Source organism: Oncorhynchus mykiss, chromosome 8 (assembly GCF_013265735.2).
Source record: "Oncorhynchus mykiss isolate Arlee chromosome 8, USDA_OmykA_1.1, whole genome shotgun sequence".
NCBI classification, from domain to species: Eukaryota; Metazoa; Chordata; class Actinopteri; order Salmoniformes; family Salmonidae; genus Oncorhynchus; species Oncorhynchus mykiss.
The window spans coordinates 74565065-74592621 of record NC_048572.1 but is presented as its reverse complement, the minus strand read 5'-3'; the positions used below and the strand labels follow the sequence as shown (position 1 = coordinate 74592621).

The 27557-nt window shown below is 41.0% G+C and overlaps 1 protein-coding gene across 1 annotated transcript in view; it reads left to right on the top strand.

Moving 5' to 3' along the window:
- Window positions 1–26864, top strand: part of LOC110530587 (complement C3-like) — a 58334-nt gene extending 31470 nt beyond the window's left edge. Inside the window, exons 13-40 of the mRNA XM_021613784.2 lie at window positions 571–735; window positions 820–946; window positions 1155–1229; window positions 1315–1509; window positions 1656–1767; window positions 2165–2253; window positions 11907–12046; window positions 12629–12835; window positions 12941–13001; window positions 13714–13794; window positions 17946–18149; window positions 18490–18568; window positions 18963–19119; window positions 19344–19436; window positions 19799–19961; window positions 21194–21351; window positions 21501–21674; window positions 21781–21840; window positions 22005–22089; window positions 22242–22299; window positions 22664–22751; window positions 22902–22991; window positions 23517–23628; window positions 24426–24515; window positions 25125–25205; window positions 25960–26046; window positions 26162–26300; window positions 26405–26864. Coding sequence (XP_021469459.2) covers window positions 571–735; window positions 820–946; window positions 1155–1229; window positions 1315–1509; window positions 1656–1767; window positions 2165–2253; window positions 11907–12046; window positions 12629–12835; window positions 12941–13001; window positions 13714–13794; window positions 17946–18149; window positions 18490–18568; window positions 18963–19119; window positions 19344–19436; window positions 19799–19961; window positions 21194–21351; window positions 21501–21674; window positions 21781–21840; window positions 22005–22089; window positions 22242–22299; window positions 22664–22751; window positions 22902–22991; window positions 23517–23628; window positions 24426–24515; window positions 25125–25205; window positions 25960–26046; window positions 26162–26300; window positions 26405–26510 — 3276 coding nt within the window. The 3' untranslated portion in view covers window positions 26511–26864. The remainder of the gene's footprint in view (window positions 1–570; window positions 736–819; window positions 947–1154; window positions 1230–1314; window positions 1510–1655; window positions 1768–2164; window positions 2254–11906; window positions 12047–12628; window positions 12836–12940; window positions 13002–13713; window positions 13795–17945; window positions 18150–18489; window positions 18569–18962; window positions 19120–19343; window positions 19437–19798; window positions 19962–21193; window positions 21352–21500; window positions 21675–21780; window positions 21841–22004; window positions 22090–22241; window positions 22300–22663; window positions 22752–22901; window positions 22992–23516; window positions 23629–24425; window positions 24516–25124; window positions 25206–25959; window positions 26047–26161; window positions 26301–26404) is intronic.
- Window positions 26865–27557: the final 693 nt, after the last annotated feature.

Here is a 27557-nt window from a genome sequence, read left to right as displayed (position 1 = left end):
AGGGGGGGGGGAGGTATTTATGACTGTCATAAACCAACCCCCCAGGCCAACATCATGACACCCCCAAAAAGCTAACCTCACCTGTTATTGTAATGGTGAGAGGTTAGCATGTCTTGGGGGTAGGATATTTGTGCATCTAGCTTTCTCACTCATCATTATTCACGAAACATTCAGGACTATCCATAATCATTGTAGCATTCACATTAATGTAGAAGTGATTTGAAATATTTATATTATATTCTTATTTACATTATAAGTGACTCCAAAATGACACAATACGTTGTTTTCCATTCATTTCTATGGGGGGACTATGTACAAAAAGTGTTGTAATTTCTAAATAATTTACCCGAAATTGATAAAAAATACCCTACATTTATAGCCGACAATCTGCACTTTAACCTCATAGCCATTAACCATTTCACATCTAAAGTGCTGGAGTACAGAACCAAAACAACAACAAAATTGTCACTGTCCCAATACTTTTGGAGTGTACTGTACATTCAATATGTCACATCACATTTTTTTGTTCTCATTAATGTTCTTTGCATCTGTCCATGTTCTGATTTTTAGCTAAAACTATCCATAAAGAAATCTAATAAACGCACAAGAGACTTCCGCCCAAGAGAAGAGTTCTCTCTGAACGTCGAGGGAGACCCAGGTGCCAAGGTTGGGCTGGTGGTGGTTGACAAGGCTGCTTACATGCTGAGTAAAAAGGGCAATCTCACGCAGGCCAAGGTGACTCACTGAAATCTTGTTACATTTTTATATTCTGCTGCTTGAACCATTTTGACACGCCCCTTCTATCTCACTTTATTTCAGATCTGGGATGAAGTAGAGAGGAGTGACAAAGGGTGCACAAGGGGAGGGGGGCGAAACAACATGGCAATTTTCTCAGATGCTGGCCTCCTGTTTGTATCCAATCAAGAAAAAACAGCACCTAGACAACGTAGGAGCAATCTGCATAATATTATTTTATATACTATTACTACATTCCAGATAAGCATACGCTTGTTGAGATGCACTGATCACTGCAGCATTTGAATTACTAAGCTACTGGACAAATACTGTAGTTGATGTTCTCTTGGTTTCTTCAATTATGTTAGTTAAGAATAGACCCTTTTATCAGCTTCAGTTGCTTTTCAATCATCTCTTAGGATTCAGTTGTGACACAGAGGTACCTAAAAGGAGGCGACGGGCAGAGTCTTTACAGGAAGCCAAATATGAGCTAGGTGAGTAAGGGCTGATGTAACAGATCATAAATAGAATGAGGGTGAATTAACCGATATAGCTGCGTTATGTTATCTACTTCCCAAGCGAGACAGTATGAAGAGAATGCGAAGAGGTGCTGTCATGATGGCATGATGGACTTTCCCTTGGACTACTCATGTGAGAAGCGCTCGCACTACATTACAGAAGGGCCGAAGTGTGTGGAGGCCTTTCTACGCTGCTGTCAAGGAATCCAGAAAGATAAGATAAGCTTCACCACCCCAGAACTGATCCTCGCTCGCAGTAAAAGCATTTTTTCTCTCTTTTTTTCAGTCTGTCTTTGTCTGACATACATTTCATAGGCAAATCGATAGATTGTGTAAATATAAATGTCTATCGAGTTCTCTCACTCTCTTTCTCTTCTTCAATCTTGTTTAATTTTTCTGAAGCAAATGAAGATTTGTATGATGAAGTTGAGGAGGACATTATTATCCGCTCTAAATTTGATGTCAGCTGGATGTGGACCACCATACTGCTGAGTGATAAAGAAACAGATGCTGGGTAAAGACAACATTTAACAGGCAGTAAAACATGATTGTTCCTCATGTGTTACTGATTATGGAAAATTGATGGATTTAATCAGGTATGGGTTTCAGAATTTGGGAACCAGGTAGGTATCTCACATACTCGAGATCTGACCAACCAAAGATAAGATATTCAAAGGGCTTTCAAATGTAAGCGAAGCCCCAGTTTAATGCAATTGCAAGCAAATGTTCTGTTTTCTATTAGACCTACAGCATGATGCATTGTTTTCTAATGATGTGGAGGAAGTAGTAGTTTAGATACTTTTGATAATATAATAATAATTTCCCACTGGTTCTGCTAAAGCAATCCCTCACATGTTAAATGCATCCAGCAGATAGAAATGTATATCATTCTCTCTTGCTCCCTTATTCAGTATTGTCACACATGAAAAGACTAACATGGTTCTTCAAGACTCCATCACACAGTGGATGGTCCTCGGCATCAGTACCTCTGAAACCAAAGGTGAGTGGCTCCAAGTACCATCTCAATTTCTAGCATGATGGTACGGGAAACATTTCAGATGGAGACATTGTTTTTTCAATGGGAGTCATCCATTATTGATGAATGACAACCGAGATGATGTCCAACAAAAAATCCACAATATATCTGCCTTTAAAGGGTCAATCTGGTTATGCTACATCCATTTTTGTACTTGGTAAAAAAAACATATGTATGAAAATACACTAGATTTTTACATGCATTTTTACTTATCTTATTTATCGTTCATTAGCCTAAAAATCAATGGTATGCCTATTTCTAACAATAAAGTAAATTATCATCTCTCAAGGTTTTGATTTAAAATGGTTATTTAGTCACAGCATAAAATAAATGAAATATGAACCACCATGACTACACAAACGTGGACTATATAATACAATTAAATTAACAAGTTATTAAGAACCCAGCAATTATTATTTTCGATTATTACTATTCTCCATGAGAATTAGAGTGAAAAGTGGTTGATCAATCCCCTTAGCCCTCATAGGTAAACATGCCTGTTACATGTTAAGTACACTCAGCGACTTTAAAACATCCAAGTAATAAAATAAACCATCATATCATAAGAGACTATCATATCCATCACATTACCATCCTGCAACCTCTAATCATGGTCACAATGATGTAGAAACGAAACAAATAAAATATGTATTCACAAATTAACCTTCAAGAGCTAACTTTCTTCAGTCTTGACACTGGTTTAAATAGTCTTCCTGCCCTTGACCTAATATGACCCAGAGTACCTTCAACTGCATAAGGAGTAACAGTGTTGTGTATTGTTGCAATAGTGGGTCTGTCAACACAGTCAGTGCGTAACTGATCAGGTAAGGGATGGTCTGAGTTTGGTAGGTCAGTACGGATATTGTAAGCAGACTGGTCAATTAGCTCACTCATGACACTGTTACGTCATGGTCAGATTCTTCAAGACTCTCTGATCGAGGCAGACCTTCCAGCTGCAGTATATCTTCCACAGAATGCAAAGGTGGAATATCCTAAGCATCCAAGGATTGCACATCACCCTCCAGGCTTGTGTCACCTGTTCCTTCAGAAGGCAACTCCGACACCCACAGTTTTATTCTGTACTCAGCATCATCATCCACTGCAATGTCCATGGCAGCTGAGACCACAAGGCCGTCATTCATGTCCTCAGACTCTGTTAATCCAGACATGTCTGTTCCATCATCAACGACAGCATGGGGAAGAGGAAGAAAGTTGACTGGCATTATCAGGTTGCGATGTACTGTCTTCTCCTGCCAAGTGGAGCTGTTCTGAATCTTAAAAGTGTGACTATCAGCATTCAATCCAGTGACAAGGTAGACAGTATCCTCCCAACGGTCAGCGAGGTTCCGCTTTCCGCGCTCCCCCTTGTTAGCCAGCAACACTCGATCACAAATCTCCACTGGTGCTCCTCTGACTCTTCTGTCATAGAGGTCAGCATGCCTCTTCAACTGCTTCTTCAACTGCTTCAACTGCTTCGCTTCAACTGCTTAGCCTCTTCAACTGCTTCGCCTGTGCTGTATTCATGGCTTCTTTCAGATCTCTCCTCAAGGACTGAACAAACTGGTCATAGTCGACAACTTCTGGGTTCTCTATGACAGAGGCAAAGACTATGTCAACAGGCAGTCTTGGCTTCCTCCCAAACATTAGCAGGAAAGGGGCAAAGCCTGTGGTCTCGTGGATTGTACAATTGTACGCAAACGTGAGGGACTTCAGCGCCTGAGTCCATCTGTGCTTTGCTTTCGTCGACAGGGCCCGGATCATGTTTCCCAACGTCTTATTCATCCTTTCGCAGGACCCATTCCCCATCAGATGGTACGGCATGGTGTGAGACTTCTGAACACCTGCAACACTCAACAGTTTGTCTATTAAGCACTCTCAAAGTTGGGTCCCTGATCTGAGTGTATACGGCGAGGCATCCCATAGACACAGAAATAGTTGTTCCTCAATTGATGAGCTACAGACTTAGCAGACTGGTTCGGACACAAGAAGGCATGAGCTAATTTGGTAAAGTGGTCAGTAACAACGAGCACATCCAGGGACTTGTTTGAAGAATCTTCTGCAGACCAAAAGTCTATGCACACTAGTTCAAGAGGCTCAGTTGTTATTATGCTCTCAAGAGGAGATCTTGCTTCCGGATCAGGAGTCTCGATCACGACGCATCTCCTGCAACACTTCACATATGCTTTAACCTCCCTATCCAGGCCATGCCTCTGTCTTGTCAGGTAGACTGTTCTCTGTTGGCCCTGGTGGCCAGCTTCATCATGGACACCCTTCAACAGCATTCATGGAGGCTGGAACCACATACAGTTACTTTCTCCTCTTTGTAACCACATTCTTCGAAACACGATACAGTACACCTATCTTCATGGTCAACTTGTTCCAACTTCTGAGAAGACACACGACCTCAACACTCTCATGGGCACGCCCTCTCCGGGATGGTCTTCTCCCCCTTTTCACAAAGAAGATCACTCTGCTGATCACGTTGTCATCATGCTGCTTACTCATCAGTAGGTTGTGTGGCATTCCACATTTTGTTAGGTTACAGCCTTATTGTATTTATAGAACATTTTCCCCCTCAATCTACAAACAATACCCCATAATGACAAAGCAAAAACAGTTTTTTAGAATTTTTTTGCTAATTTATTATGAATAAAATACTGAAATATAACATTTACAAAGGTATTCAGACCCTTTACTCAGTACTTTGTTGAAGCACCGTTGGCAGCGATTACAGCCTCAACTCTTCTTGGGTATGACTCTACAAGCTTGGCACACCTATATTTGGGGAGTTTCTCCCATTCCTCTCTGCAGATCAAATGAAATGTTATTTGTCACATGCACTGAAAATAACAGGTGTAGACCTTACAGTGAAATGCTTACTTACAAGCTCTTAACCAACAATGCAGTTTTAAGAAAAATAAGTGTTAAGTAAAAAATAGATAAGTAAAACATTTAAATAAAAAGTAACAAATCGGGTTGGATCGGGTTCAAGTCCGGGCTCTGGCTGGGCCACTCAAGGACATTCAGAGACTTGACCCGAAGCCACTCTTGCGTTGTCTTGGCTCTGTGCTCAGGGTCATCGTCCTGTTGGAAGGTGAACCTTCGCCCCAGTCTGAGGTCCTGAGCACTATGGAGCAGGTTTTCATCAAGGATCCCTCTGTACTTTGCTCCGTTCATCTTTCCCTCGATCCTGACTAGTCTCCCAGTCCCTGCCTCTGAAAAATATCCCCACAGCATGATGCCGCCACCACCATGCTTCATCGTACGGATGGTGCCAGGATTCTTGCAGACGTGACACTTGGCATTCAGGCCAAAGAGTTCAATCTTGGTTTCATCAGACCAAAGAATCTTGTTTCTCATGGTCTGAGAGTCTTTAGGTGTCTTTTGGCAAACTCCAAGCAGGCTGTCATGTGGCGTTTACTGAGGAGTGGCTTCCGTCTGGTCACTCTACCATAAAGGCCTGATTTGTTGGAGTCCTGCAGAGATGGTTGTCCTTCTGGAAGGTTCTCCCATCTCCACAGAGGAACTCTAGAGCTCTGTCAGAGTGACCATCAGGTTCTTGGTCACATAACTGACCAAGACCCTTCTCCCCCGATTTATCAGTTTGTCCAGGCGGCTAGCTCTAGGAAGAGTCTTGGTGGTTCCAAACTTCTTCCATTTAAGAATGATGGAGGCCACTGTGTTCTTGGGGACCTTGAATTCTCAGAAATGTTTTGGTATCCTTCCCCAGATTTGTGCCTCGACACAATCCTGTCTCGGAGCTCATTGGACAATTCCTTCGACTTCATGGCTTGGTTTTGCTCTGACTTGCAGTGTCAACTGTGGGACCTTGTATAGACAGGTGTGTGCCTTTCCAAATCATGTACAATCAATTGAATTTACCACAGGTGGACTCCAATCAAGTTGTAGAAACATCTAAATTAGGTATTTCTTTTTTTTGTTTTTAATACATTTGCCAGAAAAATAACTGTTTTTGCTTGGTCATTATGGGGTGTATTTTGTGTAGATTGATGAGGATTTATTTTTATTTAATCCATTTTAGAATAAGGCTGTAATGTAACAAAATGTGGAAAAAGTTAAGTGTTCTGAATACTTTCCAAATGCACTGTATATTTCCTTATTGAAGCAATGCAATTAGAACAATACTGAATGCAAACATGTTCAACATATTTAGCAAATATGGGTCAGGCTATTTAACGAACTAGGCTATAGGCCTAACGGACTAACATTGAAATTGGAGTTGATGACAATGCAATACATAAAAGACTGTAAATACACAACTTGAAGCAACCACAGTGGTGTAGTAGAGGGTATACGCATACGCCATATACCTACTTATTTTGCAGTAGTGATAGCATATATACTCTCTTCTTAATCCCCACAATGCGTATCAAAGTAGTGTAGGTAAACACTGTATCAATTAATAGGCTGATGGAACAGATCAGAATGTTGAGCTTAAAATGTTGATAAACTATTATTTATTCACATTTTAGGAGCAGCAATGGAAATATCAGTTTGAAATTTAGAAAGAGAGGAGATCTAAAGATGCAACAACTATCATGGGTTGCTAAAATGACTAGGATAATGCCTTTGTCTGCTAGACAATGAAAGAAGGTTGAAAGAACCAATAGAACAGGAGAACGCATATGAGGAAGTCTTTATAAATAATTTCCTCCATGTTTCTATGGTCGGATTTTGGCTATAGGCTACTTTGAAGCAAGGGAAGACATGCCTCATAATATGAACTAAAATGTCCAGGTTTCAAACAACTAAGAAACAGGAAAAATATAACGATGCTAATAATAGGCCTAACCGTCTTCTGGTAGATGAAAAGGCTTTCCCAAAAACCTTCTCAATTAAATGTTAACTTGCTACGAAAGCCTTTTGCAAACTCAATATTATGTGCAGGCACATGCATGGAAAAGGTACTCAATTGTCATACTTGAGTAAAAGTACAGATACCTTAATAGAAAATGACTCAAGTAAAAGTGAAAGTCACCCAGTAAAATACCACTTGAGTAAAAGACAAAGTATTTGGTTTTAAATGTACTTAAGTATCAAAAGTAAATGGAACTGCCTAAATGTACAGTGCCTTGCGAAAGTATTCGGCCCCCTTGAACTTTGCGACCTTTTGCCACATTTCAGGCTTCAAACATAAAGATATAAAACTGTATTTTTTTGTGAAGAATCAACAACAAGTGGGACACAATCATGAAGTGGAACGACATTTATTGGATATTTCAAACTTTTTTAACAAATCAAAAACTGAAAAATTGGGCGTGCAAAATTATTCAGCCCCCTTAAGTTAATACTTTGTAGCGCCACCTTTTGCTGCGATTACAGCTGTAAGTCGCTTGGGGTATGTCTCTATCAGTTTTTCACATCGAGAGACTGAAATTTTTTCCCATTCCTCATTGCAAAACAGCTCGAGCTCAGTGAGGTTGGATGGAGAGCATTTGTGAACAGCAGTTTTCAGTTCTTTCCACAGATTCTCGATTGGATTCAGGTCTGGACTTTGACTTGGCCATTCTAACACCTGGATATGTTTATTTTTGAACCATTCCATTGTAGGTTTTGCTTTATGTTTTGGATCATTGTCTTGTTGGAAGACAAATCTCCGTCCCAGTCTCAGGTCTTTTGCAGACTCCATCAGGTTTTCTTCCAGAATGGTCCTGTATTTGGCTCCATCCATCTTCCCATCAATTTTAACCATCTTCCCTGTCCCTGCTGAAGAAAAGCAGGCCCAAACCATGATGCTGCCATCACCATGTTTGACAGTGTGTGTTCAGGGTGATGAGCTGTGTTGCTTTTACGCCAAACATAACGTTTTGCATTGTTGCCAAAAAGTTCAATTTTGGTTTCATCTGATCAGAGCACCTTCTTCCACATGTTTGGTGTGTCTCCCAGGTGGCTTGTGGCAAACTTTAAACGACACTTTTTATGGATATCTTTAAGAAATGGCTTTCTTCTTTCCACTCTTCCATAAAGGCCAGATTTGTGCAATATACGACTGATTTTTGTCCTAAGGACAGTGTCTCCCACCTCAGCTGTAGATCTCTGCAGTTCATCCAGAGTGATCATGGGCATCTTGGCTGCATCTCTGATCAGTCTTCAGTATGAGCTGAAAGTTTAGAGGGACGGGCAGGTCTTGGTAGATTTGCAGTGGTCTGATACTCCTTCCATTTCAATATTATCGCTTGCACAGTGCTCCTTGGGACGTTTAAAGCTTGGGAAATCTTTTTGTATCCAAATCCGGCTTTAAACTTCTTCACAACAGTATCTCGGACCTGCCTGGTGTGTTCCTTGTTCTTCATGATGCTGTCTGCGCTTTTAACGGACCTCTGAGACTATCACAGTGCAGGTGCATTTATACGGAGACTTGATTACACACAGGTGGATTGTATTTATCATCATTAGTCATTTAGGTCAACATTGGATCATTCAGAGATCCTCACTGAACTTCTGGAGAGAGTTTGCTGCACTGAAAGTAAAGGGGCTGAATAATTTTGCACGCTCAATTTTTCAGTTTTTGATTTGTTAAAAACGTTTGAAATATCCAATAAATGTCGTTCCACTTCATGATTGTGTCCCACTTGTTGTTGATTCTTCACAAAAAAATACAGTTTTATATCTTTATGTTTGAAGCCTGAAATGTGGCAAAAGGTCGCAAAGTTCAAGGGGGCTGAATACTTTCGCAAGGCACTGTACTTAAGTAAAAGTATAAACCGTTACAAATCCCATGTACAGTGGGGAGAACAAGTATTTGATACACTGCCGATTTTTCAGGTTTTCCTCATTTTTATCATAGGTACACTTCAACTGTGAGAGACGGAATCTAAACAAAAATCCAGAAAATCACATTGTATTGATTTTTAAGTAATTCATTTGCATTTTGTTGCATGACATAAGTATTTGATCACCTACCAACCAGTAAGAATTCCGGCTCTCACAGACCTGTTAGTTTTTCTTTAAGAAACCCTCCTGTTCTCCACTCATTACCTGTATCACCTGTTTGAACTCGTTACCTGTATAAAAGACACCTGTCCACACACTCAATCAAATAGACTCCAACCTCTCCACAATGGCCAAGACCAGGGAGCTGTGTAAGGACATCAGGGATCAAATTGTAGACCTGCACAAGGCTGGGATGGGCTACAGGACAATAGGATAGCAGCTTGGTGAGAAGGCAACAACTGTTGGCGCAATTATTAGAAAATGGAAGAAGTTCAAGATGACGGTCAATCACCCTCGGTCTGGGGCTCAATGCAAGATCTCACCTCGTGGGGCATCAATGATCATGAGGAAGGTGAGGGATCAGCCCAGAACTACACGGCAGGACCTGGTCAATGACCTGAAGAGAGCTGGGACCACAGTCTCAAAGAAAACCATTAGTAACACACTAGTTTGCCAATGACCATCTGGATGATCCAGAGGAGGAATGGGAGAAGGTCATGTGGTCTGATGAGACAAAAATAGAGATTTTTGGTCTAAACTCCACTCGCCGTGTTTGGAGGAAGAAGGATGAGTACAACCCCAAGAACACCATCCCAACCGTGACGCATGGAAGTGGAAACATCATTCTTTGGGGAAGCTTTTCTGCAAAGGTGACAGGACGATTGCACTGTATTGAGGGGAGGATGGATGGGACCATGTACAGTGAGATCTTGGCCAACAACCTCCTTCCCTCAGTAAGAGCATTGAAGATGGGTCGTGGCTGGGTCTTCCAGCATGACAGCGACCCAAAACACACAGCCAGGGCAACTAAGGAGTGGCTCCGTAAGAAGCATCTCAAGGTCCTGGAGTGGCCTAGCCAGTGTCCAGACCTGAACCCAATAGAACATATTTGGAGGGAGCTGAAAGTCCGTATTGACCAGCGACAGCCCTGAAACTGAAGGATCTGGAGAAGGTCTGTATGGAGGAGTGGGCCAAAATCCCTGCTGCAGTGTGTGCAAACCTGGTCAAGAACTACAGGAAACGTATGATCTCTGTAATTGCAAACACAGGTTTCTGTACCAAGGCATTTATGTTTAGTGAATCCGCCAGATAAGAGGCAGTAGGGATGAGCAGGGATGTTCTCTTGATAAGTGTGTGAATTGGACAATTTTCCTGTCAAAATGTAACGAGTTATTTTAGGTGTCAGGGAAAATGTATGGAGTAAAAAGTACAATACCACAAAAAACTACTTAAGTAGTACTTAAAAATATTTTTACTTAACTACTTTACACCACTGGCAGAGCACATGTCTCTTTGTCATTCCAGTCTCCAAAATGCACTTTTCGGTGGTGGTATAATTTCCACAAAAATGTTAAATTGTTTGTCTACATTTTTTGTCATTGTTGTTCTGAACCCACTGCCCGCAAGTCGTAGTTAAATTCTCATTTACGCTTCAGAAGCAAAACATTGTGTCTTGATTGTTGAACAAAGTCCAGTCTTCAGCATTCGTGCGCAAAGGCAGGCTCACATTTTGGGTTATATGACCTCGTATCCTCCCCGACCAACCTCCCTCCTTTTGTTTCTGTCTTAAGTAAGTATACCAAACATAACATATCATAGGAATTGGAGGGACACAAAAAACATCTACTCAGAGCAACCAGGCTGAATATGTATGTATTACTCTGTTTACAACACCGTAGTTAAATAAACACCACTGTATAAATTATAATCCACATATTCGAACAAAAGTTTCAAATTATGTCACACTGTGAGATTACAATGAGGTTAAAAGTATTTGTTGCACTTTGCACAATTATTTTGCACTATGACAATGTTTCACTTGTTTTATTTTGAAACCATACAATGCTGGCTTAAAGGACAAGTTAGCATTTTTTGTAAAAAATTTTTTTACCTAATCTCACATTTTCTAATGTAAATGGCATGTTATATAAGTGTCCAGAATTTTTTTTTTTTGCAATTTCACTTGGTTTTGAGAAACTTAGCCCACCAGCGATAGACATCCTCAGGCTTGTTCTGCTGTGCCAGTGCACAGATAAAACATGATCAAAGGCTCCAAAAACACAACATTTCATCCTTTTAGAAACGTCAATGCACTCAGTATAGTGATGCAGGTATATAGGTGTTGTACACATGAAATTGTGTCCATTCCATTTTGTTGGAAAGAGCGATACTTTTCCTTGTGCGAGCATGAGCGTGCTTATAGATAGCACGTGCATGCTCGCTCACGGAAAGTATTGCCAGTATACCCACTCGCTGGTGGGGTGTCTGGGCACTTCTATAACATGCCATTTACATCAGAAATAGAGATTTGGTTCAAAAAAACTAACTGTCCCTTAAGGTTGCATTTGGGCCTATTTTAATTATGGTTTATTCAGATGTTAATTGCACCACCAAAAACATAGGTAAATGTTTGCCCAATAGGTTTGAGTTTGAGTTATGATGAAGTAAGACAGTTATACTGCATAAGCTCATGGGAGACTTATGTTATATGTTTCAAGAATCAAAGGATTCATTGAAATGACCATCGAGCAGCAGAAAATATCACAGGTTGTACCTCTTTGGCCCTTATCAAACAACCCCAGATGACAATTAACAACTTGTTATTTATCATGACATGATCAGTCTGAAACACAGTCGTTAAAACTATATTTTTCTGTTTGCAGGTGTATGTGTAGCAGAACCTGTAGAAATGACTGTTGTAAAGAACTTCTATGTGGACCTGCGCCTTCCATACTCTGTTGTAAACAGAGAACAAGTGCAGATCAAAGTAGTTATACACAACTACGATGAAGAGTCTCAAGAGGTAGATGTCTTGTTTGAAGTCGCTTGATCAGTAAGGCAGTCACTTTAGGCCGATGACTATATATACAGTGTATATATATATATATATATATATATATATATATATATATATGAATGGGCAAAGCCATCGATCACGTGACACCATTCATTCCTATGTGAAGACTCAATAGCGCATTGAAGCCAAATGAATTCAGTTAAGGTTAAGATTGCGACATAACATACGCAGTTTGACCTACTTCAGGAAGTGATGTTGCAGGCCATCTCAGTGCTGCCTCCTCTCATTGAGTAATTAAAGTTGAAGGCCGACTGGGGTAATGCAGAATGCCATTATCAACTGAATGATCCTTATAACTTCTGTATGTGATTTAAAAACAATCCGTTCAAGGACACACATCTGGTGTATTAGAAGCCATTATTGGTACCATCATTGTCTTCAATTTGTATTTTTCCATTCACTATAATGGGGGATCCTATTTACTGCAAACAAGGCCTGAAGTACCGCGGTCGGCGTTGAACTTTCGTGGCTTCAATGAGAGGGGACATTCTAGACACAACTAAAATAACTTCTCATCTCGATTTGTAGGTCACAGTTTTGTTAAAGACCAGTGAGGATCTGTGCACAGCAACGAATTACGGAGGATCCTACAGGAAAAAAATTTATGTGGACAAAACGTCACAGAAAGTCCTGTACGTCACTGTCATTCCCATGAAACCAGGCAAACACCAAATCACTGTAACGGCCCGGAGCGAGCATTATAGAGATGGCATAGAGAAACAACTTCTTGTTGTGGTGAGGCTGCCTGCACCTGCTCGTGATGCTCACAGTTTAGTTGATGACACATAAAATGTTTCTTTAAAATGTTTCTCTCTCTCCCCGTTTCTGCTCATATCACAGCCAGAAGGAGTGGAGATGGCCAAACTAGAGGAAAGGTTGTTGCAACCAGATTTTATGAATGGTTTGGACCAAAACAGCTGTTTACCCTCCATTAGATCTTAAAAAATAACATGGCTTAAAGGAGTGGTTCAGAACTTTACAACTTGATGTTAGATGGTTCCTCACCTTGAAAGTATTCTATGGGCGAGAGAAACTGTAATCCATGGTTCGGTTTACTTTAAACAGAACTTTACAACTCGATGTTAGATGGTTCCTCACCTTGAAAGTATTGTATGGGCGAGAGAAACTGTAATTCATGGTTCGGCTTACTTTAAACAGCCACTACAAAATTCAGCTAACTTCAGCCACTACAAACTAACAATCAATGGAAGTATGGCTAATGTATGTTTTTTACATTAAAATGGCCATATCACCTGTAAGTAAGATCAAACCAAATATGGAGTTGATTTGAGTTGATTTCAGGCGATTTGTTCTGAGAAAAAAAAACATGCTCAACTGCCTTCATCACATCCATTGATTGTTAGCTTGTGGTGACTAAATTTAACTGAAGTTTGAAGTGGCCGTTTAAAGAAAACCGAACTATGGATTACAAGTTATAAAATCCTGAACCACTCCTTTCAAATGTATTAAGGCCATTGTCGAGAATGTGCCAGAATGTCCTCCTGAGATTACACAGAGGCCTAAATCTATGATATCAACAACATTGGTTGATATTATGTAGGTGTGAACATGTAATTGGATATTTTTGTGTTGTTCCCTGTCAAATGAAACAGGGAAGCAGACAGGAGAAGTTAACATTAACCTGAAGAACATGCTTCCAGACACAGTGTCAAGTACTTACATCACTCTAGAAGGTATCCTCAACCTAAAAGATTGCTTATTCTAATAAAAATAAGTTAGTTGTGACTACTATATATTTAAAAGAAAACATTAATGAAACAATCCAATGGTTTTTGATGTTTTGCTGTCAGTGTGTAGCCTGGTGGAACCAGCCTCATCGCTGAGTTTACCATTCTGTTTCACTTCATGTATCAGTCTGGCCTTCCTCCAATAGATGGGTATTTGGAATAAGTTAGCAAATGACTGATCAAATCACCATCCTCTCAGAAGCAATGGGTGGGTTTATGACAAAATGCCACGTGGCCAAACACTGTGCTTTGAATTCGGCCGTCCTCTGATTGGTTGATGGTGATCCAATTGCAGACAAGTTCGTTTTGAAAAATGCCCCTCATTACAGACGTTGGCTCAATAGAGAAGTAGGCCAGACTGATATGTGAAGAGAAATGGAGTGGTGAAATCCAATCAAATTTTATTTGTCACATGCGCCGAATACAACAGGTGTAGTAGACCTTACAGTGAAACGCTTACTTAAAAGCCCTTAACCAACAATGCAGTTTTAAGAAAATTCCAACAACAACAAAAAGTAAGAGATAAGAGTAACAAATAATTAAAGAGCAGCAGTAAATAACAATAGCAGGGCTATATACAGGGAGTACTGGTACAGAGTCATAGTCAATGTGCGGGGGCACAGGTGTCGAGGTAATTGAGATGATATGTACATGTAGGTAGAGTTATTAAAGAGACTATCAAATCAAATGTATTTATATAGCCCTTCGTACATCAGCTGATATCTCAAAGTGCTGTACAGAAACCCAGCCTAAAACCCCAAATAGCAGGTGTAGAAGCACGGTGGCTAGGAAAAACTCCCTAGAAAGGCCAAAACCTAGGATCAAACCTAGAGAGGAACCAGGCTATGTGGGGTGGCCAGTCCTCTTCTGGCTGTGCCGGGTGTAGATTGTAACAGAACATGGCCAAGATGTTCATAAATGACCAGCATGGTAAAATAATAATAATCACAGGCAGAACAGTTGAAACTGGAGCAGCACCACGGCCAGGTGGACTGGGGACAGCAAGCTTGTTATGCATAGATAATAACAGAGAGTAGTAGCAGCGTTCCGGGAGGGGAGGGGGGCCTATGAAAATAGTCTGGGTAGCCATTTGATTAGCTGTTCAGGTACCGCTTGCCATGCGGTAGCAGAGAGAACAGTCTGACTAAGGTGGCTGGAAACTTTGACAATTCTTAGGGCCTTCCTCTGACACCGCCTGGAATACAGGTCCTGGATGGCAGGAAGCAAGCTTGGCCCCGGTGATGTACTGGGCTGTGCGCACTACCCTCTGTAGTGCCTTGCGGTCGGAGGCCGAGCATTTGCCATACCAGGCAGTGATGCAACCCGTCAGGATGCTCTCGATGGTGCAACTGGAAAACCTTTTGAGGATCTGAGGACCCATGCCAAATCTTTTCAGTCTCCTGAGGGGGAATAGGTTTTGTTGTGCCCTCTTAACGACTGTCTTGGTGTGCTTGGACCATGTTAGTTTGTTGATGTGGGTGCCAAGGAACTTGAAGCTCTCAATCTGCTTCAATACAGCCCCGTCGATGAGAATGGGGGCGTGCTCTGTACTCCTTTTCCTGTAGGCCACAATCATCTCCTTTGTCTTGATCATGTTGAGGGAGAGGTTGTTGTCCTTGCACCACATGTTCAGGTCTGACCTCCTCCCTATAGGCTGTCTCATCGTTGTAGATGATCAGGCCTACCACTGTTGTCATCAGCAAACTTAATGATGGTGTTGGAGTCATGCCTGGCCGTGCAATCATGAGTGAACAGGGAGTACAGGAGGGGGCTGAGCACGCACCCCTGAGGGGACCCCGTGTTGAGGATCAGCATGGCGGATGTGTTGTTACCTACCCTTACCACCTGGGGGCGGCCCGTCAGGAAGTCCAGGATCCAGTTGCAGAGGGAAGTGTTTAGTCCCAGGGTCCTTGGCTTAGTGATGAGCTTTGAGGGCACTGTGGTGTTGAACGCTGAGCTATAGTCAATGAATAGCATTCTCACATAGGTGTTCCATTTGTCGAGGTGTGAAAGGGCAGTGTGGAGTGCAATAGCGATTGCATCATCTGTGGATCTGTTGGTGCGGTATGAAAATTGGAGTGGGTCTAAGGTTTCTAGGATAATGGTGTTGATGTGAGCCATGACCAGCCTTTCAAAGCATTTCATGGTTACAGACATGAGTGCTGAGTCGGCAGGCTACCTTAGTGTTCTTGGGCACAGGGACTATGGTGGTCTGCTTGAAACATGTTGGTATTACAGACTCGGACAGGGAGAGGTTGAAAATGTCAGTGAAGATACTTGCCAGTTGGTCAACGCATGCTCGGAGTACACATCCTGGTAATCCGTCTGGCCCTGCGGCCTTGTGAATGTTGACCTGTTTGAAAGTCTTACTCACATCGGCTGCGGAGAGCGTGATCACGCAGTCATCCAGAACAGCTGCTGCTCTCATGCATGTTTCAGTGTTACTTGCCTCGAAGCGAGCATAGAAGTTATTTAGCTCTTCTGGTAGGCTTGTGTCACTGTGCAGCTCTCGGTTGTGCTTCCCTTTGTAGTCTGTAATAGTTTGCCAGCTCTGCCACATCCGACAAGCGTCGGAGCCGGTGTAGTACGGTTCGATCTTACTCCTGTATTGACGCTTTGCCTGTTTAATGGTTCGCCGGAGGGCAATGCGGGATTTCTTATAAGCTTCCGGGTTAGAGTCCCTCTCCTTGAAAGCAGCAGCTCTTCCCTTTAGCTCAGTATGACTGTTGCCTGTAATCCATGGCTTCTGGTTGGGGTATGTACGTACAGTCAATGGGGGGACAACGTCCTTCATGCACTTATTAATAAAGCCAGTGACTGATGTGGTGTACTCCTCAATGCCATCGGAAGAATCCTGGAACATATTCCAGTCTGTGCTAGCAAAACAGTCCTGTAGTTTAGCATCTGCTTCATCTGACCACTTCTTTGACCGAGTCACTGGTGCTTCCTGCTTTAATTTTTGCTTGTAATTTTTGCTTGTACGCATCTCTGTGTGTGGAGTAAATGTGGTCTAGATATTTTTTTCTCCCTCTGGTTGCACATTTAACATGCTGATAGAAATGAATTAAAACTGATTTAAGTTTCCCTGCATTAAAGTCCCCGGCCACTAGGAGCGTTTTCCTGTTTGCTTATGGCAGTATACAGCTCATTGAGCGTGGTTTTAGTGCCAGCATCGGTCTGTGGTGGTATGTAGACAGCTACGAAAAATTCAGATAAACTCTAGGTATATGATAAGCAGTAGACCACACTACCTCAGGCAAGCAAAACCTTAGATATCGTGCACCAGCTGTTGTTTACATATGTGCATAGGCCCCCGCGCCTTGTCTTACCAGAGGCTGCTGTTCTGTCCTGCTGATAGAATGTATAACCCACCAGCTGTATGTTCTTAATGTCGACGTTCAGCCACGACTCGGTGAAACACAAGATGTTACAGTTTTTCATGTCCCGTTTGGAGGATATACATGCTTTCAGCTCGTCCAATTTATTTTCCAGCGATTGAACATTAGCTAGCAGGACGGAAGGCAAGGGCAGATTAGCCACTCGTCGCCTGATCCTCACAAGGCACCCGGATCTTTTTCCATGAAATCTCAGTTTCCTTCTCCAGCGAATCACAGGGATCTGGGCCTAGTCGGGTGTCTGTAGTAGTATATCCTCTCATCCGACTTGGTGAAGAATAACCTCAAAATCAAATCAAATCAATCTTTGTCCAGTTTGAGGTGAGCAATCGCAGTTCGGATGTCCAGAAGCTCTTTTTGGTTATAAGAGACGGTAGCAGCAACATTATGTACAAAACAAGTTTAGAACAACAGGGGAAAAAAATCAAAATGCTTGGTTGAGAGCCGATAAGACGGCAGCCCTCCCCTCCGGCGCCATTGTGAACGCAGCGATCAGTCTGGTTCTACCAGGCCCAGTGTATATATGACAAAATAATGTACATGTGGGCTAATAAGCATCATCCGGTATAGGCTGCATATATCGGGTAAACCCGATCATTACAATTTTGTAGCTAGCATGAACGGTGTAAAATAGATTACAGTATTTGGAATTTGCCTTTCTAAAACAAGAAAACACAAGTTTAAAATGTTGTCTTGGATTAGGGGACTCCCTGGCAGATACAGTAATCAACTCCATTGGTGGCGCAGTGCTGAGTAAACTCATTAAGATGCCGGGTGGCTGTGTCGAGCAGAACCTGGTTTCAATGACTGCCCCCATCATCGCCACACACTACCTGGACCACGCCAATGCCTGGGAGGAGGTGGGAGTGGAGAAGAGAGCTGAGGCGCTTGAATATGTAAAGCTAGGTGAATATACTGTACCATAGAGGCATCACCTGCTTTCTTTGGTGGACATGTGTACATGTTATACCCCTGAAAGAAGGAAATAGATCACATGGAGATGTAGCTTTGGCTTCAAGTTGACCAATCAAACGCAGATCAGACATCAATCGAGTACACAGATCACATTATCAACATTCAGATAAATGAATAGCTTATTACATACTGGTACGCATTATGATTCTCTATTATTATTTTGTTATTATTAAGGCACTTTTAATTCTATCACATTTAATCAAACGTCCTTTTCTCTTCCTCTCTTTCTCCAAATATCGCCCCCACTCTCTCATGTTGTTGATTTCCATAGGCTATCAAAGACACCTTAGTTACAAAAACTCTGATGACACGTATCCTCCATATTCACATGGTAGAATCCCAAGCACATGGTAAGTGAATTTATCAGTTTCGTCTCACTGGGCCTCAATTGTCATTGGTGTATGCAGTTGCATGAATGGTTGTGTATCATTGTAGATTGCTTTACCTGCATTATGGTGGTTAGTTACAATTGTTAAACACATCAGCCTTCTCTTGTGAAACAGAGAGCCACACATCAGCGTTCTGATTCCTAAACTTATGAAAATCAACCCTATGGATAATCACATTTTAAAACGACATGATTTTCAAGTTTTTCAGTTATTTTAAGAATGTTAATACAATACAATTCAGTTCTCAAATGTAAGCTCTTACAAACTGAGCCACACAGGACTGCTTACATCAGACTTACTGTATGATATGACTCGTCAGGCTCCAGAATAGACAATACTGTGTCTTGGTCCCCAGGGTGACAGCTTACACTGCCAAGGTGTTTGCAATGGTGTATATGTTTGGGGACGTGGAGGATATTAGAGTGTGCAAACCTTTGAAGTTCCTTGTAAAAAAACAGAACTCTGCAGGAATTTTTCAAGAAGACGCTCCAATCAATAGTTTGAGGCTCACAGTAAAGTTGTTTATCTCATTTATACTTTTTGTCCACTATTATAAATATAAAACATAAAATCATGTCAAGCAAACATGTTTGGTAAATCCCTTTGAAATGTACTATTTGTCCTGTAGACTTTTGTATGTTTCAGGTAATGTAAGCACAAGTTTTAGCACTAATATTGTACTATGTTCAAAGCTATAATTTCCTTGACTAAAATCTGTTCTTCCATCTCCACTCAGGGTGGGATATATACGGAAGGAGATGTGGCAACAACTGCTTTTGTTCTGATAGCCATGCAAGAGACCCTCGGGATCTGTAAGGATATAGACACGGTAAACTAGGATAAATAACTTTAAGGGGATGCATTGTTGATGGTTTGAGTAGCCTACTTTTGACTTAGTGAAAATTAGTATTGATCACTACATTTGTAAGTCTGTGTGATGGTCTGATGAAAAATTAGATCAGTTTTTTTCTGCAGTGGACAATTGGGGCTAAGCTGTAATAGTTGGGTATACGGTAGCGTCAGTGAAGACTAGTGTGCTGCTCAGTAATGTGGACCTCTATTCTGCGATGAATATGGCATTCTGGTTATTGTTACAGATTTAAGAGGTCAAACTATTAACAAATTATTAGTTATTAATTATTAGTCTCATTACGGTGTCATTCTTCTTCTGTGTGTGTGTGTTTCTCATAGGACCTAGATGGAGCCATGAAGAACGCCTCAGATTACATATTTAATGCACTTCCTGCTCAATCCAGTCCCTACTCTGTAGCCATATCTTCCTATGCCCTGGCACTGACTAAAAAACCTGAATGGAAAGAGAAAATCTTAAAAGAATTAGATCGAACAAGCACAGGTAATATTTTCAGTGCTAATGTTAGTGTTTCTTTTATCCATTGTTTCCCCCAGTTATCTCTTAAAGCCATTTTACTGTGTTCTCTCAAATACACGGAGTCTACAAAACATTAGGAATACATGTGTAGGCCGTCATTGTAAATAAGAATTTGTTCTTAACAGACTTGCCTAGTTAAATAAAGGTAATAAATAAATAATAATAATAATTCCATGACATAGACTGACCAGGTGAATGCTATGATCCCTTATTGATGTCACTTGTTAAATCCATTTCAATCAGTGTAGATGAAGGTTAAAGAAGGATTGGTAAGCCTTGAGGCAATTAAGACATGGATTGTGTGTGTGAGCCATTCAGAGAGTGAATGACCATGACAAAAGATTTAAGTGCCCCTGAACAGGGTGTGGTAGTGGGTACCACGCACACTGGTTTGAGTGTCTAGAATTGCAACGCTGCTGGATTTTTCAGGCTCAACAATTTCCTGTGTGTATCAAGAATGGTCCATCACCCAAAGTACATTCAGCCAACTTGACACAACTGTGGGAAGCATTGGAGTCAACATGGGCCCGCATTACTGTGGAATGCTTTCGTCCACGCCACGTTGAATTGAAACTGTTCTGAGGGTCAAACAGGGTGCAGCTCAATATTAGGAATATTAGTCTTATTAGTCTTGTCTGAAATGCCTGTTAGTCTTATTAGTCTTGTCTGTAATGCCTGTTAGTCTTTTTAGTCTTGTCTGTAATGCCTTTTAATCTTATTAGTCTTGTCTGTAATGCCTTTTAATCTTATTAGTCTTGTCTGTTAGTCTTGTCTGTAATGTATTTTAGTCTTGTCTGTTATGTGTCTGACCCCGGTAAGACCCCTGTCGCCATTGGCGTCAGCTATTTATTTAACCTTTATTTACCTAGGCAAGTCAGTTAAGAACAAATTCTTATTTACAATGATGGCCTACACCGGCCAAACCCGGACAACGCTGGGCCAATTGTGCACCTCCCTATGGGACTCCCAAACACGGCCGGTTGTGATACAGCCTGGATTCGAACCAGGGTGTCTGTGGTGACGCCTTTAGCACTGAGATGCAGTGCCTTAGACCGCTACGCCACTCAGGAGCCCAATAATGGGGATCCTTAAACATCAAATTCTTATTTCTTTGATATGAAATCTCTCTCTGTTAGTCATTTTTCTGTACCTTTCAGACTTTCACCCTGTACCTGTCTCTTTCCATCTTTCCTCAGAGGGCACTCATTGGGGTGGAAATGATGATAAAGGGGTGGAGGCAACAGGGTATGCACTTTCAGCACTCGTGACACTGGGTGAGCTTAAGAGATCAGAGGCTGTGAGTGACTGGCTGGTGGCCAAGAGTCAAGCAAATGGCCAATTTGGGAACACACAGGTAACAACACAATATAGACAGAAAATGGTACTACTCATGGAAGTAAACACAGTCTGTCATTTCAATGGTTTACGCTGTTGTCTCCCTCCCCCTCATCCCCACCCCACTCCCTTCTATCCCCTCTACTTGCTTCGTGTTTCTCTCTCCAGTGCACCATAGTGGTGTTCCAGGCCCTTTCTCTGTTCCAAAAACAGAAGCCTGCCCCACCGGGTAATGACATAAGAGTAAGCCTGTCTGTCAACAGCCCTGTCCGCACGGGCCAAAGCAGCTCTATCAAATGGAATTTAGACCAGAGATCCAGGTTTATGTCACGATCTGAAAGGGTGAGTTACATTGGACTAGCAAACCAATTTGAACAACACAGGCAAATATGGTGTAGTGGCTTTTGAATTCTAGTGGCTTTATTTTATATGCACTTGATTACTGCAGATACCACAGCTGACGGATTTCACTTTCGAAGCAAAGGGGTCAGGGAGAGCAAAATTAAAGGTGTGTGGATCATTTCAGCTGTATTTGGATATTTGTGCACAATAAATATTTCAGTTAATGTAGTATACTCGATGTGTTTGAATATTCTTCCCATACTCATGATAAAATAATATCTATGACATACTGTAAGAATTCTGATACTGTCATCATTGTGCTCTTTTCAGGTCCTGACAACATACTACGCAATGCTTGTGAAAGAGCAGTCAGTTTGCAAAGGATTTAACATGAGCCATTCAATAGAAAAGATGAGTATGTTCCTGTTTTTCTGAAGAATAACTTTACTCAACCCCTTTTGTCCAAGTGTCTTTATGTTATTACTGTTATTTGATCACACCATATTTTAATTACAACCATTTTTTTTGCCAGTACACTTTGGATGTAACTGCTCTGTTTTTATGCAGATGAAGCACAGGCTCCAGACGGTGTTGTCGGTGTCTACAAACTGACCATATGTGTTAGGTGAGAACTAAGGGAAGTTACAGTATGTAACGTGTACGTGCATGTACGTGCATGTACATGTGGATGATATGATCCTGTTATGTTAGCAGACAGTGGAGAGCAGACAGTAGAGAGGAAAACTACATAATTACACATTTATCTGCAGCTATATACAACATATAGATTGAGAACACACATATTTGAGGATCTCAGAATTTCCCTTGTTGTTCCCTTGTGCATATGCTTACAGTATGTATTGTGGTAGAAGTTTTGGAAGTGACTGATGGGTATCGAAGTACTATATGTAAATGTATTTACAGTAGTGTTGGTGGTGTGGAAGATCTGAATTAACATATTAAATATTTATCTCTCTCTCTAAATGTAGGCCTCTTGAAGGGACCTCCAACAAGATGACCATTCTGGATGTATCTCTTCCTTCAGGTTTTGTGCCTGACTATACAAGTCTCAATGAGGTACAGTCATCAAAACAAAGTAGCAGTATGTAGAAAGTATCATTTTCATGTTTAGTATCTACACTATACACAATAAAAGGATATACTCCTTCACTAATTGATCATGGAACTCTGAGCTACAGAACATTCCATATGTTTCTGTGTTTGTAGTTGTTGTCTCGCAAGGACAAGTTGATTCACTTCTACCAACTGGACAAGGAGCTTTCTGATAAAGGATCTCTCATTATTCACATATACGATGTAAGTAATTTGGAAACCTATTGAGAACACTGGCAAAGGTAGAGAGTAAGGGGCATTCTAAGTCAGATAAAAAAACTACAACTATTCCTTATTTTTAAACAACCTACGTTAGAACTACAACAACTAAGAAAGCACCATAGAGAATATGGATGTAAAAATGTGATGTAGTGGCTTGCAAATTGGAAGGTACAGGTTACTTGACCAGGAAAAGCACTGGGCCCTAAGGTAAGACAAGTTTTTCCTGACCTTGTGAACTGATCAGTCGAAAACTTTGTGTCATAACCATACACTGAGTACACTGAGTGTACAAAACATTAGGAACACCTGCTCTTTCCATGACAGCCTGACCAGGTGAATCCAGGTGAAAGCTATGATCCCTTATTGGTCACTTGTTAAATCCACTTCAATCAGTGTAGATGAAGGGGAGGAGAAAGGTTAAAGAAGGATTTTTAAGCCTCGAGACAATATTAGGAAGGTGTTCTTAATGTTTTGTACAGTGTATGCCTTTTTTTCCATTCTCTTCAGCTATCTCCTAGTCCTAATTCTGATTACTGCGTACCAGTGACTCTGTATCAAGAATTTACTGTGCGCCTTCTACAGCCTTCTTCAATTAGGGTGTATTCCTATTACCAATCAGGTAAGATCCTTTCAATGTACGGGTTGTCCTTGGTTCGGCCCACCATTGATTTGGGAGTTCAACACATCTGTTTTAAAAAATGCTCTCAATTTCTATTTGAAGTTCTTGTGTCCAACCACTTATGTATCTTTATATTCCCTTTTTTTTAAAATAAAAACACTAAGTGGACTGTGTGCCCGCCCCACCAGTCAAAAACCTGGCATGTGCGGCTACTTTCCACCGCACTGATAGAGGACTTTTGAATCCCCTGGAATTTATGTAAAAAATCTTTATTTACAACATCGTGTCAACATTTGAGTCTGATGTAAAATTTAGACTGTACAATTATTAAAGGTGCACTGTGCAGAAATCGCTCTGCCATTCCCTGGTTGCTAAAATTCTAATAGTTTGCCTAATTTCTGTTTATGTGACAAAATATGGAAGTATGTAAGTATCATTGTACCATCTAAACCTCTATGAAATATATTTTCCAAAACCAAAAATATTGTTTTTTCAACTGTTTAAAGCTGGTGTAAAAAACTAATTTGGTTGGGTCGCCCAAAAAAGTTACATATTGTAACGTCAATAAAACGCTTTCACTTATTCCATATTTTAGTAATTTATTTAACTTTGTCTCCTCGGTAAGAAAAGTTCCTCAAGCACCACTTATTTTTAAAATTCGGAATCCAATGTGCCATTTGTTTATTTCTCTGTTTACGTGACTAATGCTACTACTTTTTGGAAAATGTGTTGTACAGCCCAGCAACAGCTATGGAACCCAAACAATATTGACGGAATGATATTCCTCTGTGTTTCAGAAAAGAGCTGCACCAGTTTCTACAGCCCCTTTAAGAGTAGCACAGACGAGGACATTATCTGCAGCAAGAATGGATGTGCGTGCATTGACAGTAAGATGCTTATTTCATACAACCACTGTATATTGGTGGATATTTCAGGGATCTACTGTAAAGATAACTATTGAGAGGCCATTGTTTAGCTATACAACTGTACAAAATTAAATTAGCAACATAATTGTTTACATTTATTTTATTTAACCTTTATTTAAGTAGGCAAGTCAGTTAAGAACAAATTCTTATTTACAATGACGGCCTACCCCGGCCAAATCCTAGCCCAGATGATGCTGGGCCAATTGTGTGCTGCCCTATGGGACTCCCAATCATGGCCGGTTGTAATACAGCCTGGAATTGAACCAGGGTCTGTTGTGACGCCTCTAGCACTGAGATGTAGTGCCTTAGACCGCTGCGCCACTCGGGAGCCCAAATCATTACTACTAACGATTTTTTGCAGCCATTCATTATTTTTATAGTTTCAGAAATTTCACGGTGGTGATTATTTTGCTTTTGTAGTATGCACATGTACTATGTTTTCACTTCATGTTTAGCATCTCTGCCTAAGCTTGACTTTTATGTTGCCTGCTTGCCAGTTCTCTTAAGCATTGGGAAACTCTATTGTTTTGTCGCCCCAAGATTGTTTCCAACCTTAATTTTATCTGACAGAAAATTGTCCATCCGTGAAGAAGGCTCAGTCGTTAACAGCTTCTGACCGTGAAGAGAGAGCCTGCTTTGGGACTAACCCTGGTAAAACAGCACTCACATTTCTCTGACTTCCAATAAACCCTTCTGACACATACTGCAATCATAGTCGTGGGAAGTAGAAGTGCTGAGGGTGCTGCAGCACTCCCTGATCAATCAGAATCATTTATAGGAAGAAAAACAATAATATATATATATTTTTTATACAGAAGTAGTGCACTAGGTCTTTACTAGTCTTGTATGAGTGGACCTAAATATCCGTCAGCAGCACAGGGAGTGTCACGCCCTGGCCATAGAGAGGCTTTTATTCTCTATTTTGGTTAGGCCAGGGTGTGACTAGGGTGGGCATTCTAGTTTCGTTATTTCTATGTTTTCTATTTCTTTGTTTTTGGCCAAGTATGGTTCCCAGTTAGAGGCAGCTGTCTATTGTTGTCTCTGATTGGGAATCATACTTAGGCAGCCTTTTTCCCACCTGTGTTTGGTGGGTAGTTGTTTTCTGTGTAGTTTATTGCACCTTACAGGACTGTTTCGGGATTTTCCACTTTGTTATTTAGTTCAAGTGTTTTGGTTAATAAAGAATCATGAACACTTCCAACGCTGCGTTTTGGTCCGATCCTCATTACGACGAGAGCCGTGACAGGGAGAGAAAATATTCTCAGCTGCAACACCACCCCCACCCCTAATCATCTTCCCACGGCCATGACTATACCTACAATAGTATAGGGATAGACACAGATGTATGTTTACCAAAAAATATTTGGTCAAACCCACTTATTTTCACTCTGTTTTCTGTCTGCAGTTTACAACATTCAAGTAAAACATATACAAGAGGATGAGAACACCCTGATCAAATATAAAATGGAGATTCAAAAGGCCTATAAACTTGGTAAATACTACAGTTTTTCCCAAAATCATGATTTGTGTTGCCTCGAGAGAATAAAAAAGTAAAGAGAGAGTGATAGAGGAATCATGTAATGGATATTGCTTATGCTGTCTTACAGGGAATGATTTACAAGTGGATGTTAAAACGGAGAGAGATTTCTATGCCCACCGCATGTGCCAGACTCTTGGTTTGAAGAAGGATAAATTGTATTTATTCATAGGCAACCCAAAAGACATAATAGTGGGTGATGATGGCAGGTTAGGATCACAATTACTCTGTTTGATTTGTTTCTTACATTACATGCCACATTTCATTTTGAATTAATGATTTGTTTGATTAAACCATTTCTGTTGTTTTTAAGTTATTCTTATGTCCTGTCGGGAAACACATGGCTGGAAGAATTTGAATCTGGGGGAGAACAGGCGACTTTCCTGAATAAGCTTGAGACGTCTGGCTGCAGCACTTGAACACAGTGGTCCAGTTTGCTGGTTCATCCCACATCTGTGCATGTAGATGACCCACACAGTTAACTTAACTAACTTTGAGACATGATGTTTATCCTATATTGCAAAATAAATGAAAATTAAACTGAAATATGCTATGAATTTTATGAATAATGACTAAATGATGTATACATTTAACATAGAACAGTAACTAACAATTCTACCCTGTCACTGTATGATTGTATGAAATTGATTAGAATCATAAATCTAAATCTGATGTGTGTAGTTCTAGTCAGAATTAGAACTTTTTGTTCCTTTTTAGTATGTAAGCAGAGTGCAAGTGTGAAACAAATTATAAGAGGAGCTATCGACAGACAAGCTGTACTACTGTGTTCCTTACAGGACATTCTGTCCCCACCCAGGGAGGGGAGAGATCTTGGGCTTGTAGTAGATTGTATAACAGGTGGCAGACAATGTATGAGTAGGAGAAGACTTAAGAACTATATTGTCATTGTTTCTGAGAGGAGGAGGGACATTTATGACGAAATGTGAGGTATATTGTCAGGTGCGTGAATGAGGACCCAAAAGCGAATTAACAAAACAGAGTTTCTTTAATGACGAAACACACGTAGGCTCAGATGGACAGGCAGATTCCGACAGGACAGGACAAGGTTAGATGAACAGGCAGATTCCGACAGGACAGGACAAGGTTGCAGCAAACACGACGATAGTCTGGTTCAGGCATGAGTAACACAAACGAGAATCCGACAAAGACAGAAGCAGAAACAGAGAGAGATATAGAGACCTAATCAGAGGGAAAAAGGGAACAGGTGGGAAAAGGGGTGAACGAGGTAGTTAGAGAAGACAAGGAACAGCTGGGGGAAAGAGGGGAAGAAAAGGTAACCTAATACGACCAGCAGAGGGAGACAGGGTGAAGAGTAAGAACAGGAACAGGACACAACATGACAATACATGACAATACCCCCCCACTCACCGAGCGCCTCCTGGCGCACTCGAGGAGGAAACCTGGCGGCAACGGAGGAAATCATCGATCAGCGAACGGTCCAGCAT